The following is a 16,623-nucleotide window of genomic DNA, read 5'->3' as shown; positions in this document are numbered from 1 at the left end:
GACCAGGCCGCCGACAGGCCTCTTCCTGTGATGACGTCACAATCGGGCACCAGCCCCAGCGCCGGGGAGGAAGGTCCCGCCCCCTAGCCGCGCCGCCATTGGTCGGAGGACCCGGGCCCGCCCTCGTGCTATTGGTCAGCGTTCCCGTCAGTCAGAATCACATTGCTCCGGCTCACTCCGCCACCCCGCGCGCAGGTCAATCGCTCCGTTCGGCGTCCGCGGAGGTCCCGCTCGCCCGACTCTCAGGTTTGGTTTTTCTCGTATTTTACTTTATAATCCCGCTCTCCGCCTCACCTCGATTTAAATCGATTCCCCAACACACTACTTTACCCCGGCCGCTGATTCCGCCACGTCCCAGGCCTTCTGTCTGCTACCCGGAGACCCCGCGCCTGCCCGCGCTGTGATTGGTGCAGGGGAAGGCAAGTGGGCGTGTCCGGCCCACGTGGGGAGTCAAAGGCCGGCTGGAGCGCATGCGCAGCCCGCCTCGCACCGTTGGGAAGCTTTTCAAATATTTTTTTTTGAGAAACAAATTGAAAACACTCATTAATTCCCCCAACCTCCTCCCCTCTAAAGTGCGATTATTATTATTTTTGTTTTTCCTCATTTGTGTGGGGTGTCTTTTTTTTACCTTGCGGTGGCGTGCGCCGATCCAACCGACCCCTGGGCATTGCGTGCTGGCGTCACCGTGTAATCGGAGGGGTGTTGATTGACGCGAGGCGCCCGCCAATCAGGAGCGCGGAAAACGCTGGGCGGACCGGGCGGGCTGACGGTCCTCCAACCAATGGCGGCGCGGGAGTGAGGGGGGCGGGACCTCGGTGGGCTGCAGGCCGCTTTCCTGCTTTCATTGTCTGCAGGAGCTGTTAAAGGGAAGGGGAGGAGGGGGTGGAAAAAAAACCCAGCTTGTGAGTGTTTATTCCTTTGCATTACCTTTATTGCAAGGCTATTCATCAACTGCATTCATTTAAAAATAAGTGAACCTTTTCTCTTTTCGACTTTTATCCAGAACAAAGAGCCCTGGTGCTGTGAACATTTTGGTGGGCAGCCACTTTTAAAGGGACAAAGACCAGCATTCTTCCTCCTCTCTCTCTCTCTTGTGAGTATTTGTGGTGGGTGAGAGGGGGGAGGGTGAGAGGGGTGAGTCAAAGGGGACTGCGGCCCCTTTTCAACAAAAAAAATTGCTTGACCATTTAAAGGGGAATGGGTGCCCCCCAGGTATTTAAAGGGGCAGTGCCTCTCTCTTTCTGTATCATGTAAGAGCAGGGAGGTTCTGCTTGAACTGTACAAAACACCAGTTAGGCCACCGGCTAGAGTGCTGCGTGCAGTTCTGCTCGCCCCATTGCAGGAAAGATGTGACTGTGCTCCAGACGGGAGATTTTCGAGGATGTTGCCAGGACTAGAGAATTTCAGCTACAAGGAAAGATTGAATACATAGAAACATACAAGATAGGAGCAGGAGTAGGCCATTCGGCCCCTCGAGCCTGTTCCCCCATTCAATGAGATCATGGCTGATCATCCAAATTCAGTACCCTGTCCCTGCCTTCTCCCCATATCCCTTTAGCCTTAAGAAATATATGTACAGGAGTAAAGAAGTCTTACTCCAATTATAAAGGGCCTTGGTGAGACCACACCTGGAGTACTGTGTACAATTTTGGTCTCCTTACCTAAGGAAGGATATACTTGCCATAGAGGGAGTGCAATGAAGGTTCACGAGATTGATTCCTGGGATGGCGGGACTGTCGTATGAGAAGAGATTGAGTAAACTAGGCATGTATTCTCTTGAATTCAGAAGAATGAGAGGGGATCTCATTGAAACTTATAAAATTCTAACAGGACTAGACAGACTAGATGCAGGAAGGATGTTCCCAATGGCGGAGGAGTCCAGAACCAGGGGTCATAGAAACATAGAAGATAGGAGCAGGAGTAGGCCATTCAGCCCTTTGAGCCTGCTCCGCCATTCAATGAGATCATGGCTGATCATCCAAATTCAGTACCCTATCCCTGCTTTCTCCCCATACCGCTTGATCCCTTTAGCCTCAAGAAATATATCCAACTCTTTCTTGAATATATTTAATGAACTGGCCTCCACTGCCCTCTGTTGCAGAGAATTCCACAGGTTCACCACTCTCTGGGTGAAGAAATTCCTCCTCATTTCAGTCCTAAATGGCCTACCCCTTATCCTTAGACTGTGACCCCTGGTTCTGGACTCCCCGGCCATCAGAAACATCCTTCCTGCATCTAGTCTGTCGAGACCTGACAGAATTTTATAGGTTTCGATGAGATCCCCTCTCAATCTTCTAAACTCCAGTGAGTATAAGCCCAATCGACACAATCTCTCCTCATACGTCATTCCTGCCATCCCAGGTATCAGCCTGGTGAATCTTCGCTGCACTCCCTCCATGGCAAGAACGTCCTTCCTCAGGTAAGGTGACCAAAACTGCACACAATACTCAAGGTGCGGTCTCACCAAGGCCCTGTACAACTGTAGCAAGACATCCTTGTTCCTGTACTCGAACCCTCTTGCTACAAAGGCCAACATACCATTTGCCTTCTTAACCGCCTGCTGCACCTGCATGCTTACCTTCAGCGACTGATGCACAAGAACACCCAGGTCTCTTTGCACTTCCCCTTCTCTCAATCTATTGCCATTCAAATAATAATATGCCTTCCTGTTTTTGCCACCAAAGTGGATAACCTCACATTTATCCACATTATAGTGCATTTGCCATGTTTCTGCCCAATCACCCAACCTGTCCAAATCGTACTGGAGTTTCACGACATCCTCCTCACAGCTTACCCTCCCTCCCAGCTTTGTGTCGTCTGCAAATTTGGAGATATTACATCCAATTCCCTCGTCCAGATCATTAATATATATTGTGAACAGCTGGGGTCACAGTCTAAGGATAAGGGGTAAGCCATTTAGGACAGAAATGAGGAGGAATTTCTTCACCCAGAGAGTGGTGAACCTGTGGAATTCTCTACCACAGAAGGCAGTGGAGGCCAATTCATTAAATATATTCAAGTAGGAGTTAGATATATTTCTTAAGGCTAAAGGGATCAAGGGATATGGGGAGAAGGCAGGGACAGGGTATTGAATTTGGATGATCAGCCATGATCTCACTGAATGGCGGAGCAGGCTCGAGGGGCCGAATGGCCGACTCCTGCTCCTATTTTCTATGAAAGAGAGGCGGAGAGGTTCAGAGAGGGAATTCCAGAGCTTAGGGCCGAGGCAACAGAAGACACGGCCACTGATGGTGCAGCGATTATAATCAGGGATGCTCAAGAGGGCAGAATTGGAGGAACGCAGATATCTCCGGGGGGGGAGGAGGTTGTTTTCTTTGGAACCGAGGAGGCTGAGGGGAGACCTGATTGAGGTGTATAAAATTCTGAGGGGCCGAGATAGGAAGGACCTATTTCCCTTGGCAGAGGGGTCCACAACCAGGGGGCGTAGATTTAAAGTAATTGGTCGGAGCTTTAGAGGGGAGATGAGGAGAAATGTTTTCACCCAGTGGGTGGCGGGGGTCTGGAACTCACTGCCTGACAGGGTGGTAGAGGCAGAAACTCTCATCACATTTAAAAAGTACTTGGATATGCACTTGAAGTGCCGTAACCTACAAGGCCATGGACCAAGTGCTGGAAAGTGGGATTAGTGTGGATAGCACTTAATCGGCTGGCACGGACAAGATGGGCCGAATGGCTTCCTTCCGTGTCATTATTTTTCTGTGATTCTATCGCGGGGGGCAGGTGGTTGTGAGGCTGAAGGGAATAACTAAGATAGGGAGGGGCAAGGCCATGGAGGGATTTGAAAACAAGGATGAGAATTTTGAAATCGAAGCATTGCTTAACCGGGAGCCAATGTAGGTCAGCGAGCACAGAGGTGATGGGTGAACGGGACTTGGCGTTGAGTTACGACACGGGTAGTTTTGGATCACCTCAAGTTTACGTGGGGTAGAATGTGGGAGACCAGCCAGGAGTGCGTTGGAATAGTCGAGTCTAGAGGTAATAAAGGCCCGGGTGAGGGTTTCAGCAGTGGATGAGCTGAGGCAGGGGTGGAGATGGGCGATGTTACCGAGGTGGAAATAGGTGGTCTTTGTTATGCTGCGGATATGTGTTCGGAAGCTCATTTCAGGGTCAGATATGACACCAAGGTTGTTAACAGTGTGGTTCAGCCTCAGAGAGATGTTAGGGAGAGGGATGGAGTCAGTGGCTAGGGACTGAAAACAATTGCTTTAGTCTTCCCAATATTTAATTGGAGAAAATTTCTGCTCACCCAAAACCGGATTAGAGATTGTGGAGGGGTCAAGAGAAGTGGTGGTGAGGTAGAGCTGGGTGTTGTCAGCGTAAATGTGGAAACTGATGCTGTGTTTTCAGATGATGTCACCAAGGGGCAGCATTTAGATGAGAAATAGGAGGGGCCCAAGGATAGATCCTTGGGGGCACCAGAGGTAACGATTCGGGAGCGGGAAGAGAAGCCGTTGCAGGTGATTCTGTGGCTACGATTAGATAGATAAGAATGGAACCAGGCGAGTGCAGTCCCACCCAGCTGGACGACGGTGGAGAGGCGTTGGGAGAAGGATGGAGTGGTCAACCGTGTCAAAGGCTGCAGACAAGTCAGGAAGGACGAGGAGGGATAGTTTACCTTTGTCACAGTCACAAAGGATGTCATTTGATGAGACTTTGATGAGACTTGATTTGACTTTAGGGCCAAGTCAGTGAGGTGGATTGGGCTGTTTCTGGCCCGCTGGTTAATGTGGGCACGGCAGGACACCAGTGGGACCGGCTCTGCCCTGTTTGTTCTTTGAGGCAAAATAAGCCAAAAAAGATTCCTGCTTCCCCCCTTACCCTTTCTACACTCCTTTTACAGGGTTTTAGAAGTGGAGCATTTACAGACAGGAAGCTCAAACCAAACAGCACCTCAAGATCTGACAGAGTTACACGTTTCCTCAGGACCTGATTCAGTCGCTCATCCAATCTGCTGGCACAGCCGTGAGTTCACACTGATGAGAGACCTTTTAAATGTTCTGAGTGTGGGAAGAGCTTCAAAATCTACAAGTACTTGAAGCGACAACAGTGGCTACACACTGGGGAGAAACTGTTCACCGGCCCCGTGTGTGGAAGGGATTAATTGCACCCTCCGTGCTGCTGAGACACCAGCTTGTCCACACCGATGAGAGACTGTTGACCTGCTCTGTATTTTTAATGTGATTCACTCATTCTTCCACCCTCCTGAGACACCAGCTTGTTCACAGTGATGAGAGACCGATTAAATGTTCTGACTGTGGGAAGAGATTTAAAAGGTCCCAGGAGCTGAAGAGACACCAGCTGGAGAGAGCAGGAGAGATTCTGTTCACCTGCTCCGTGTGTGGGAAGAGATTCACTCGGTCCTCGAATCTGTTGGCACACCAGCGAGTTCACACTGGGGAGAGGCCGGTGAAACATTCCGACTGTGGGAAAAGCTTTCAAATGTCCCAGGAGCTGAAGGGACACCAGCTGGAGAGAGCAGGAAAGAGACCATTCACCTGCTCCGTGTGTGGGAAGGGATTCATTCGGCCATCCCACCTACAGGCACACCAGCGAGTTCACACTGATGCGAGACCATTTAACTGTTCTGCCTGTGGGAAGAGCTTTAAAACCTCTTGGGATCTGAAGCAACACCAGCGAGTTCACTCTGATCAGAGACCATTTATATGTTCTGTCTGTGGGGTGAGCTTTAAAAGCTCCAGCACTCTGAACGGACACCAGCGAGTTCACACCGGGGAGAGGCCATTCACCTGCTCCGTGTGTGGGAAGGGATTCACTCAGTCATCCCACCTGTTGGGACACCAGCGAGTTCACACTGATGAGAGACCATTTAAATGTTCTGACTGTGGGATGAACTTTAAAACCTCTGGGGATCTGAAGGAACACCAGCGACTTCACTCCGATCAGAGACCGTTTACATGTTCTGTCTGTGGAATGAGCTTTAAAAGCGCTGGGATTTTGAATGGACACCAGCGAGTTCACACTGGGGAGAGGCCATTCACGTGCTCCGTGTGTGGGAAGGGATTCACTCAGTCATCAAGCCTGGTGGCACACCAGCGAGTTCACACTGGGGAGAGGCCATTCACCTGCTCCATGTGTGGGAAGGAATTCACTCGATCACCCCACCTGTTGAGACACCAGCGAGTTCACACCGATGAGAGGCCGTTTAAATGTCCTGACTGTGGGAAGAGCTTTAAAAGCTCTGGGGATCTGATGGGACACCAGCGAGTTCACACTGGGGAGAGGCCATTCACCTGCTCTGTGTGTGGGAAGAGATTCACTCGGCCATCCCACCTACTGACACACAAGCAAGTCCACACTGGAGAGAGGCCATTCACCTGCTCTGTATGTGGGAAGGGATTCACTCAGTCCTCCAACCTGCTGATGCACCAGCGAGTTCACACTGGGGAGAGGCCATTCACCTGCTCCGTGTGTGAGAAGGGATTCGCTCAGTACTCCAGCCTACTGAGACACCAGCACGTTCACACGGTTCCAGTCACAGTCATAGAGTCATAACGGCACAGAAGGAGGCCATTCGGCCCATCAAGTCTGTGCCGGCTCTCTGTAGAGCAATCCAGTCACTCCCATTCCCCCGCTCTATCCCCGTAGCCCTGCAAGTTTATTTCCCTCAAGTGCCTATCCAGCCTCCCCTTGAAAACATTGAGTGTCTCCGCTTCCACCACTTCCGTCGGCACCGAGTTCCAGGTCCTCACCACTCGCTGCGTAAAAAAGTTTTTGCTCACGTCCCCCCTGTATCACTTGCCCATAACCTTAAATCTGTGTCCCCTAGTCCTTGTACCATCAACTAGTGGGAACAGCCTTTCACCGTCTAGCCTATCCAAACCCGTCATAATCTTGTACACCTCTATCAAATCACCCCTCAACCGCCTTTGCTTTAATGAAAACAAATCCAGCTTCTCCAACCTGTCCTTGTAGCTAAGATCCCCCATCCCCGGAACCATTCTGGTAAATCTCCTCTGCACCCTCTCAAGGGCCTTCACATCCTTCCTAAAGTTTGGTGACAAGAACTGGACGCAATACTCAAGTTGTGGCCTAACCAGCGCTTTATAAAGTTTCAGCATAACTTCTCTACTTTTGTACTCAATATCTCTATTTATGAAGCCCAAGATCCCATATGCTTTGTTAACCACTCTCTCAATATGTCCCGCCACCTTCAGGGACCTATGCACATTAACTCCCAGGTCCCTCTGTCCCTGCACACTCTTTAAAACTGTGCCATTAAGTGTATATTGCCTCTCCCTGTTCCTTCTGCCAAAATGCATCACCTCACACTTCTCTGTATTAAATGCCATCTGCCACTTGCCTGCCCATTCTGCTAGCCTTTCTATGTCCTGTTGCAGTTGATTGGTGTCATCCTCACTGTTTGTCACACCCCCAAGTTTGGTGTCATCGGCAAATTTAGAAATTCTACACTGAATTCCAATATCCAGGTCATTTATATATATCAAAAAAATTATATAACTGCTGTGCTGATGATTCTATAGACACTGGAACAGTTCCCATGGATTGGAGGGTAGCTAATGTCACCCCACTGTTCAAAAAAGGTGGTAGAGAGAAAACAGGGACTTATAGACCGGTAAGCCTGACATCGGTAGTGGGGAAAATGCTAGAGTCCATTATAAAAGATGTAATAGCAGAGCACTTGGAAAACAGTGACAGGATCTGACAAAGTCAACATGGATTTACAAGAAGGTAAATCGTGCGTGACTAATCTACTGGAATGTTTTGAGGATGTAACTGGTAGAATAGATAAGGGAGAACCAGTGGATGTGGTGTATTTGGACTTTCAGAAGGCTTTCGGTAAGGTCCCGCATAAGAGATTAGCGTGTAAAGTTAAGGCACATGGGATTGGGGGCAAGGTACTGACTTGGATAGAGAACTGGTTGGCAGACAGAAAGCAAAGAGTTGGAATAAACGGGTCTTTTTCCGAGTGGCAGGCAGTGACTAGTGGGGTACCGCAGGGATCGGTCCTAGGACGCCAGCTATTCACACTATAAATGATCTAGACGAGGGAACTAGATGTAATATCTCCAAGTTTGCAGACGACACAAAGCTGGGTGGGCGTGTGTGCTGTGAGGAGGATGTTGAGAAACTCCAATATGATTTGGACAGGTTGGGTGATTGGGCAGATGCCTGACCGATGCAGTATAACGTGGATAAATGCGAAGTTATCCACTATGGTGGCAAAAACAGGGAGGCAGATAATTATCTGAACAGCAATAGATTGGGAGAAGGGGAAGTGCAACGAGACCTGGGTGTCCTTGTGCACCAGTCGCTGAAGGTAAGCATGCCGGTGCAGCAGGCAGTTAAGAAGGCAAATGGTATGTTGGCCTTCGTAGCGAGAGTGTTTGAGCACAGCAACAAGGATGTCTTGCTGCAGTTGTACAGGGCCTTGGTGAGACCACATTTTGAGTATTGTGTGCAGTTTTGCTCACCTTATCTGAGGAAGGATGTTCTTGCCATGAGTGCAGCTAAGATTCACCAGACTGATACCTGGGATGGCAGGAATGACTTATGAGGAGAGATTGGGTCGACTGGGCTTATACTCGCTGGAGTTTAGAAGAATGAGAGGGGATCTCATTGAAACTTATAAAATTCTAACACGGTGGCATAGTGGTTAGCACTGTTGCCTCACAGCGCCAGGGACCCGGGTTCGAATCCGGCCTCGGGTGACTGTCTGTGTGGAGTTTGCACATTCTCCCCGTGTTTGCGTGGGTTTCCTCCGGGTGCTCCGGTTTCCTCCCACAGTCCAAAGATGTGCGGGTTAGGTTGATTGGCTATGATAAATTGACCCTTAGTGTTAGGGGGATTAAATACGTGGGGTTACGGGGATAGGGTGGGATATGTGTTGGTGTAGGGGTTGCGGAGATCGGGTGGGATATGTGTCGGTGCAGGCTCGATGGGCCGAAATGGCCTCTATCTGCACTGTGGGGTTTCTGTGATTTCTGTGAACTAGACAGACTAGATGTAGGAAGGATGTTCCCGATGGTGGGGGAGTCCAGAACCAGGGGTCACAGTCTAAGGATAAGGGGTAAGCCATTTAGGACTGAGATGAGGAGGAATTTCTTCACCCAGAGAGTGGTGAACCTGTGGAATTCTCTACTACAGAAGGCAGTAGAGGCCAATTCATTAAATATATTCAAGAAGGAGTTGGATATATTTCTTAAAGCTAAAGGGATCAAGGGATATGGGGAGAAGGCAGGGACAGGGTACTGAATTTGGATGATCAGCCATGATCTCATTGAATGGCGGAGCAGGCTCGAGGGGCCGAATGGCCTATTCCTGCTCCTATCTTCTATGTTTCTATGATTCCCTTCTTTTGACTGTTCTTGGTGTTACATAGAATGTACAGCACAGAATCAGGACTTTCAACCCAACTGGTCCATGCTGGTGTTTATGCCCCACACCCACCCTACTTCAATTAACCCCATCAACATATCCTCCTATTCCTTACACACTCATGTGGCTTCCCCTTAAATGCATCTGTACTTTTAGCCGCAACTACTCTTTGTGGTGGCGGGTTCCACATTCTCACCACTCTCTGGGTAAACACGTTTCTCCTGAATTCCCTCCTGGATTTATTAGTGGCCATCTTATATTTCGTGGATATTAAAACCCCAATAACTGGACTGGATTTTAATATTCTGTATCAATAAATCAGCTTTGTTTGAAACACCCAGTCTATTGAGGCCCTGTTTCTAAGATAAGACGAGAGCTAATTGATGACTTGTTACAGACATTCCTGGTCCTCTCAATGTCGGTGTCCAGGGGAGAAGCTGATGGGTTTGTGTTACTTTCTTGAAGTGAATTTTTGTGTTCATGAAGGTGCTGGATGTCACTGTGGGGAAAAGGAACATTTTAACATTCTCAGCACCTGGTGTCAACATCAAACACTCCCTGGGCAGGTACAGCACGGGTTAGATACAGAGTAAAGCTCCCTCTACACTGTCCCATCAAATACTCCCAGGGCAGGTACAGCACGGGTTAGATACAGAGTAAAGCTCCCTCTACACTGTCCCATCAAACACTCCCAGGGCAGGTACAGCATGGGTTAGATACAGAGTGAATCTCCCTCCACACTGCCCCATCAAACACTCCCAGGGCAGGTACGGCATGGGTTAGATACAGAGTAAAGCTCCCTCTACACTGTCCCATCAAACACTCCCAGGGCAGGTACAGAACAAGTTAGATACAGAGTAAAGCTCCCTCTACACTGTCCCATCAAACACTCCCAGGGCAGGTACAGCACAGGTTAGATACAGAGTAAAGCTCCCTCTACACTGTCCCATCAAACACTCCCAGGGCAGGTACAGCACAGGTTAGATACAGGGTAAAGCTCACTCTACACTGTCCCATCAAACACTCCCAGGGCAGGTACGGCACGGGTCAGATACAGAGTGTCAGCCGTGGCTCAGGCGGCAGCACTCTCTCCTCTGAGTCAGAAGGTTGTGGGTTGAAGTCCCACTCCAGAGACTCGAGTCTAAAACTCTGTGCTGCCCCTCCAGTGCAGTGCTGAGGGAGTGAAGCCCAGTGCAGAGTAAAGTTCCCTCTGCACTGGTCCACTAACAGGCCTGAGCCCCAAACTCAGAAGAGCGCCCTCTGCTGCATTCCACTTGTCTCAGCAGCGGGAGAAGCAGGCGGTTAAGAAGGCAAATGGTATGTTGGCCTTCGTAGCGAGAGGGTTCGAGTACAGGAGCAAGGATGTCTTGCTGCAGTTGTACAGGGCCTTGGTGAGACCACACCTTGAGTATTGTGTGCAGTTTTGGTCGCCTTATCTGAGGAAGGATTTTCTTGCCATGGAGGGAGTGCAGCGAAGATTCACCAGGCTGATACCTGGGATGGCAGGAATGACGTATGAGGAGAGATTGGGTCAATTGGACTTGTACTCGCTGGAGTTTAGAAGAATGAAAGGGGATCTCATTGAAATTGTAAAATTCTAACAGGACTGGACAGACTAGATGCAGGAAGGATGTTTCTGATGGTCGGGGAGTCCAGAACCAGGGGTCACAGTCTAAGGATAAGGGGTAAGCCATTTAGGACTGAAATGAGGAGGAATTTCTTCACCCAGAGAGTGGTGAACCTGTGGAATTCTCTACGACAGAAGGCAGTGGAGGCCAATTCATTAAATATATTCAAGAAGGAGTTGGATATATTTCTTAAGGCTAAAGGGATCAAGGGATATGGAGAGAAGGGAGGGACAGGGTACTGAATTTGGAATAACAACAGAAAATGCTGGAAATACTCAGCAGGCCAGGCAGCATCCGTGGAGAGAGAAACAGAGTTAACGTTTCAGGTCTGGGACCGTTGATCATTCACTGTTTTCCTGGACAATCTTTGTTTCCAGTCCACCTGTGCTCGATCCCTTCTCAAATCACTGAAACTGGCTCTCTTCCAGCTGGGTATTTTCACCGCTGATTTTATTATGTCCCTTTCCATAACTACTTTAAACCTAATGATATTGTGATCACTGTTAACCAGATCCCTCCTGCCCCAGAACCGATGAGAGACCCTTTAAATGATCTGACTGTGCAAAGAGGTTTCAGAGTTCATCCCACCTGCTGAGTCACCAGCGAGTTCACACAGATCCTCAAAAAAGGAAGAAGTTTTAGAAAGGCTGGTGGCAGTAAAAGTTCGCAGCCATCTCAGAGCAGTGTCCCTTTAATTACAATCTCGCAAAACAAGGAGAATTGCTGTCCCTTTAACTACCACAAATCCCTGTGTGGAGGAGAGAGGAGATACAGTCTGTCCCAGTAACTGTCGCAGAACAGAATTAACGACCCTGTCCCATAACGGCCCTCCTGCCATCTGGGAGACGCTACAGATGCATTCGCACCTGAACGACCAGATTTAGGAACAGCTTCTTTCCCAGGGCTGTCATCCAACTGAACTCCACAAATAAACTCTAAAGCCTGCACATCTGCCAATGCACTTTATTATGGTTATGTTTATGTTAATGTATTACAAGCCAAATGAATGTTGAATGTTTAAATGTCTTAATCTAAATGTACACTCTCGGGAGCCGCAAGCCTACATTTCGTTGTACTGCACTTGTGCACTAACAATGACAATAAAGTTGATTGTTATTATTATCCCTGCTTTTCTTCAAGTGTCTCATCCTTAAAATTTTCATCCTTGTTTTCAAATCCCTCCGTGGCCTCGCCCCTCCCTATCTCTGGAATCTCTTCCAGCCCCGACAACCTTCCGAGATATTTGCGCTTCTCTAATTCAGGCCTCTTGAGCCTCCCCGATTTTAATCGCTCCACCATTGGCGGCCGTGCCTTCAGCTGCCTGGGCCCTAAGCTCTGGAATTCCCTCCCTAAACCTCTCCATCTCTCTACCTCTCTCTCCTCCTTTAAGATGCTCCTTAAAACCTACTTCTTTGACCAAGCTTTTGGTCATCTGCCCGAATATCGCTTTATGTGGCTCGGTGTCAGATTTTGTTTTCTAACGCTCCTGTGAAGAGCCTTGGGATGTTTCACTACATTAAAGGCGCTTTATAAATACAAGTGGTTGTTGTTGTTTCCTGAAACTAATAACTAATTCCCCAGAGGGGAAAAAACTTGTACTTTTACTCCCAAATATTAAAAAGTTTGTGCCACAGAAGCACGAGGTTTATCTGCTTTTATTCATGAATTTAAAAAGTCTGAATTGCAATCTGAGCCTGTGGGTTGTGAGCCAAAGAGCCTTGTGTCCAATGAGGGGAATAAAGGGCCACAGCCTCCCCGGGACCCGGGCCCTGAACAAGGGACTGGAGAAACTCGCTGCCCTGCGGATCAGACAATCAGCCGGCACAAGTCCCGCCCCTCAGGCTCCCCGATTGGTTGGAGGACCCGCCGCCAGCTCACTCCTCCAGCCCCGCCCTGCTCGCTTCCTGTTGGTCGGAAGCTCCCGTCAATCAGTCACTGGGCCCGGGTCACGTGTCCCTCACCGACTTTACAAGAAAACCCTGCACGGTCGCCGGGCGGAGCTGCAGGTCGGCGGGAGCGGGGTCGGGAGATTAATAAACTGCGGGTAGGCCACGCCGCAGGGTTTATAAAGTTGGAGAACGGCCTCAGGCCCGAATGAGATTCAGTGGCCCGGTCTGTGTTCCACCAGACGGCAGCTGTGAGGCTTTTTCTCGGTGACAGGCCCGGGTTACGCGCCGCCATCTTGGTGGAGGAAAGGCAGACCGGTTCCACCTACAGCACGGCGCATGTGTGGCCATCTTGGTACAGGAACAAAGAGTGGGCAGGGCTTCAGGATCCCCGTGACCAGGAGAGACAATCATTGACTCATTGATTTTATTCTCACTCTGCACACAGCGGGTGTGGAACTGAACCCAACCAGAGTAGAGGGAGGGGGAAAACTGGGAGTGGAGGAAAGAAATGTTGGAGATGGTGCGATGGGTTTGGATTTCAGCACAGGGAGGAGGGAGAGTGTGTGGGACCGGGATTTACAGCTTTGGGGGAACAAGAGGGGAAAGAATGTTCCACAGAAACTAGAATTGTCTGTTCTGAATTTCTATCCTGTATTTACAGTGATGGCTTTTGTAAACTCCTTTTACAGGGTGTGAGAAGGGCAGGATTTACAGACGGGAAACTCAAACCAAACATCACATCAAGATCTGACAGAGTCACTCCATTCATCAGGACCTGAATATCATTGACCTTTGAATATGGAAGGACAAATGTTTGTCTGTTCTGTCTGTGGGAAAAGATTTCAAACATCCGTGTGACTGGAAAACACACACCCGAGTGAGAGTGTTCCAGTGCACTGACTGTGGAAAGAGGTTTAACCAGTTACACAGCCTGAAAAAACATCGCACCATTCACAGCGGGGAGAAACCGTACACGTGTTCTGTGTGTGGATGAGGCTTCAACTGATCGTCCAACCTGGAGAGACTCAAGGACACCCGCACCACGGAGAAATGGTGGAAATGTGGAGACTGTTGGAAGGGATTCGATTGCCCATCCCAGCTGGAATCTCATCGATGCAGTCACACCGGGGAGAGGCCGTTCACCTGCTCCGAGTGTGGGAAGGGATTCACTCAGTCCTCCCACCTGTTGACACACCAGCGAGTTCCCACCAGGGAGAGGCCGTTCACCTGCTCCGTGTGAGAAGGGATTCGCAGAGTTATCCAAGCTCCAGATGCACCAGCGAGTTCACAATGGGGAGAGGCCGTTCACGTGTATTGAATGTGGGAAGGGATTCACTCAGTCATCCAGCCTCCATAGACACCAGCGAGTTCACACTGGGGAGAGGCCGTTCACCTGCTCTGTGTGTGGGATGGGATTCACTCAGTCCTCAACTCTGCTTGAACACCAGCGAGTTCACACTGGAGAGAGGCCGTTTAAATGTTCTGACTGTGGGAAGAGGTTTAAAAGCTCTGGAAATTTGACGACACACCAGCGTACTCACACTGGGGAGAAGCTGTTCACCTGCTCCGTGTGTGGGAAGGGATTCACTCTGTCATCCCACTTGGTGAGACACCAGCGAGTTCACACTGATGAGAAACCATGCAAGTGTTCTGACTGTGGTAAGAGCTTTAAATCGGCGAAGGACCTGAAGAGACACCAGCGAGTTCACACTGTTCTGTAGCTGGGGCGACATGAACGTGGAATGGATGAATGTTTTATAAATTCTTGTACTGCTGTTTAATCTTTAAGACTGTTGTGCTGATGATTCCCTTCGATTGACTGTTCATGGTGTTACATAGAATACAGCACAGAAACAGGCCATTCGGCCCAACTGGTCCATGCCAGTGTTTATGCCCCACACCCACCCTATTTCAATTAACCCGATCAACATCTCCTCCCATTCCTTTCTCCCTCATGTGGCTTCCCCATAAATGCATCTGTGCTGTTCACCTCAACTACTCCCTGTGGTAGCGAGTTCCCCATTCTCACCATTCTCTGGGTAAAGACATTTCTCCTGAATTCCCTACTTAATATATCAGAGACTATTTTATATTGATGGCCCCATAAATATGATGAGATTCTGTTAAGCTGACCCGTATGCTGTTGTACTTTGTCTTTGACCCCTACATAAATGTGAGGTCGTCCAAAACTCGGCTGCCCGTGTCCTAACTCGCACCAAGTCCCGTTCGCCCATCACCCCTGTGCTCGCTGACCTACATTGACTCCCTGTTAAGCAGCACCTTGATTTCAAAATTCTCATCCTTGTTTTCAAATCCCTCCATGGCTTCGCCCCTCCTTTTCTCTGTAATCTCCTCCAGCCCCACAACCATCCAAGATATCTGCGCTCTTCCAATTCTGGCCTCTTGTGCATCCCTGATTTTAATCGCTCCACCACTGGTGGCCGTGCCTTCTGTTTCCTAGGCCCTAAGCTCTGGAATTCCCTGCCTAAACCTGCCCACCTCGCTACCTCTCTTTCATAAGAACATAAGAAATAAGAGCAGGAGTGGGCCATACGGCCCCTCGAGCCTGCTCCGCCATTCAATAAGATCATGGCTGATCATTGACCTCAACTCCACTTTCCCGCCCGATCTCCATATCCCTTGATTCCCCTAGAGTCCAAGGATCTATCGATCTCAGCCTTGAATATACTCAACGACTCAACTTTCCCCCTTTAAGACGCTCCTTAAAACCTACCTCTTCGAACAAGCTTTTGGTCACCTGCCCTAATTTATCCTTATGTGGATCGGTGTCAAGTTTTTTGACTTAAAATACTCCTGTGCAGCGCTTTGGGACGTTTTACTATATTAAAGGCGCTATATAAATACAAGTTGTTGTTGTTGTTCTGATGAATGAAACATTACTGAGCCCCTGTACCCGTGTTATGGGATGAAGTGCCAAACAAGTAAAGACACAACGTCTGGGTGTGAATCTGATAACCTCACGGACCGTGTAGGTGTGATAACCAGACGGCTTGTGGTTATAGTCTGGTCACAGATGGACTGAATTCCCTGAATTAGCAGGAGTTCAGGAGGCGGTCAACAGACGGGTCCAAACAATCCCATTTCCTGAGCGGTAACCAAGCTTGTGTATAAGAACAGGCCACTTAAGCCGTTGTCAGTTGGAACAGACTCGAGAAGATCGCGCGTGAATCCACTGTACTTCTATTCTCCAGATTGAGGGAATTATCACCCGATCTGTGTTATGCAGCGCTCTTAATAAAGCCTGGAGAGACAACTTGTGTTCTTGTGAGCTTGATTACCTGGTATCTGAAACCCTAGGACTCCTGATCATTAGAGTCAACCTCAGTGTGTGGAAAGGGATTCCCTGGTGTATCCCACCCGCTGAGACACCAGAGTGTCCACAGTGTGACTGCGGTGGGTCGATTCCACTGTTTCCGATGCCTTTAATCACATCCAGGACTGAACCATGTTAATTCAGGCAACTGGGGCTTGTTAATGTTAAGAGCCCCCAATAACTGGGCTGGATTTAAAGATTATTCCCTGTTCTCTCAGTACTAGTGAGCAGAGAGAAGCTGATGTTATAGAATCATAGAGCACAGTAGGATGCCTTTCAGCCCATCGTGCTGGTGTCGGCTCTCTGAAAGAGCGATGCAATTTGTCCCACTGCCCTGCTCTTTCCCCACAGCCCTGCAAATTTCTGCCTTTAGTATATATCCAATTCCCTTTTG

General features: G+C 49.2%; 1 protein-coding gene across 1 annotated transcript; it reads left to right on the top strand.

Annotated features, from left to right (window-relative positions):
- Positions 1–5,460: 5,460 nt before the first annotated feature.
- Positions 5,461–14,616, top strand: LOC147084167 (uncharacterized). Its single transcript, XM_085979840.1, has 2 exons — positions 5,461–6,531; positions 14,143–14,616. Exons 1-2 carry the CDS (start codon positions 5,461–5,463, stop codon positions 14,614–14,616), a joined length of 1,545 nt encoding a protein of 514 aa, XP_085835966.1.
- Positions 14,617–16,623: the final 2,007 nt, after the last annotated feature.

Source organism: Somniosus microcephalus, unplaced genomic scaffold (genome assembly GCF_052327205.1).
Source record: "Somniosus microcephalus isolate GS21.2 unplaced genomic scaffold, FLI_Smic_1.0 scaffold1, whole genome shotgun sequence".
Lineage (NCBI taxonomy): Eukaryota > Metazoa > Chordata > Chondrichthyes > Squaliformes > Somniosidae > Somniosus > Somniosus microcephalus.
This window is presented reverse-complemented; position numbering and strand designations above follow the sequence as displayed.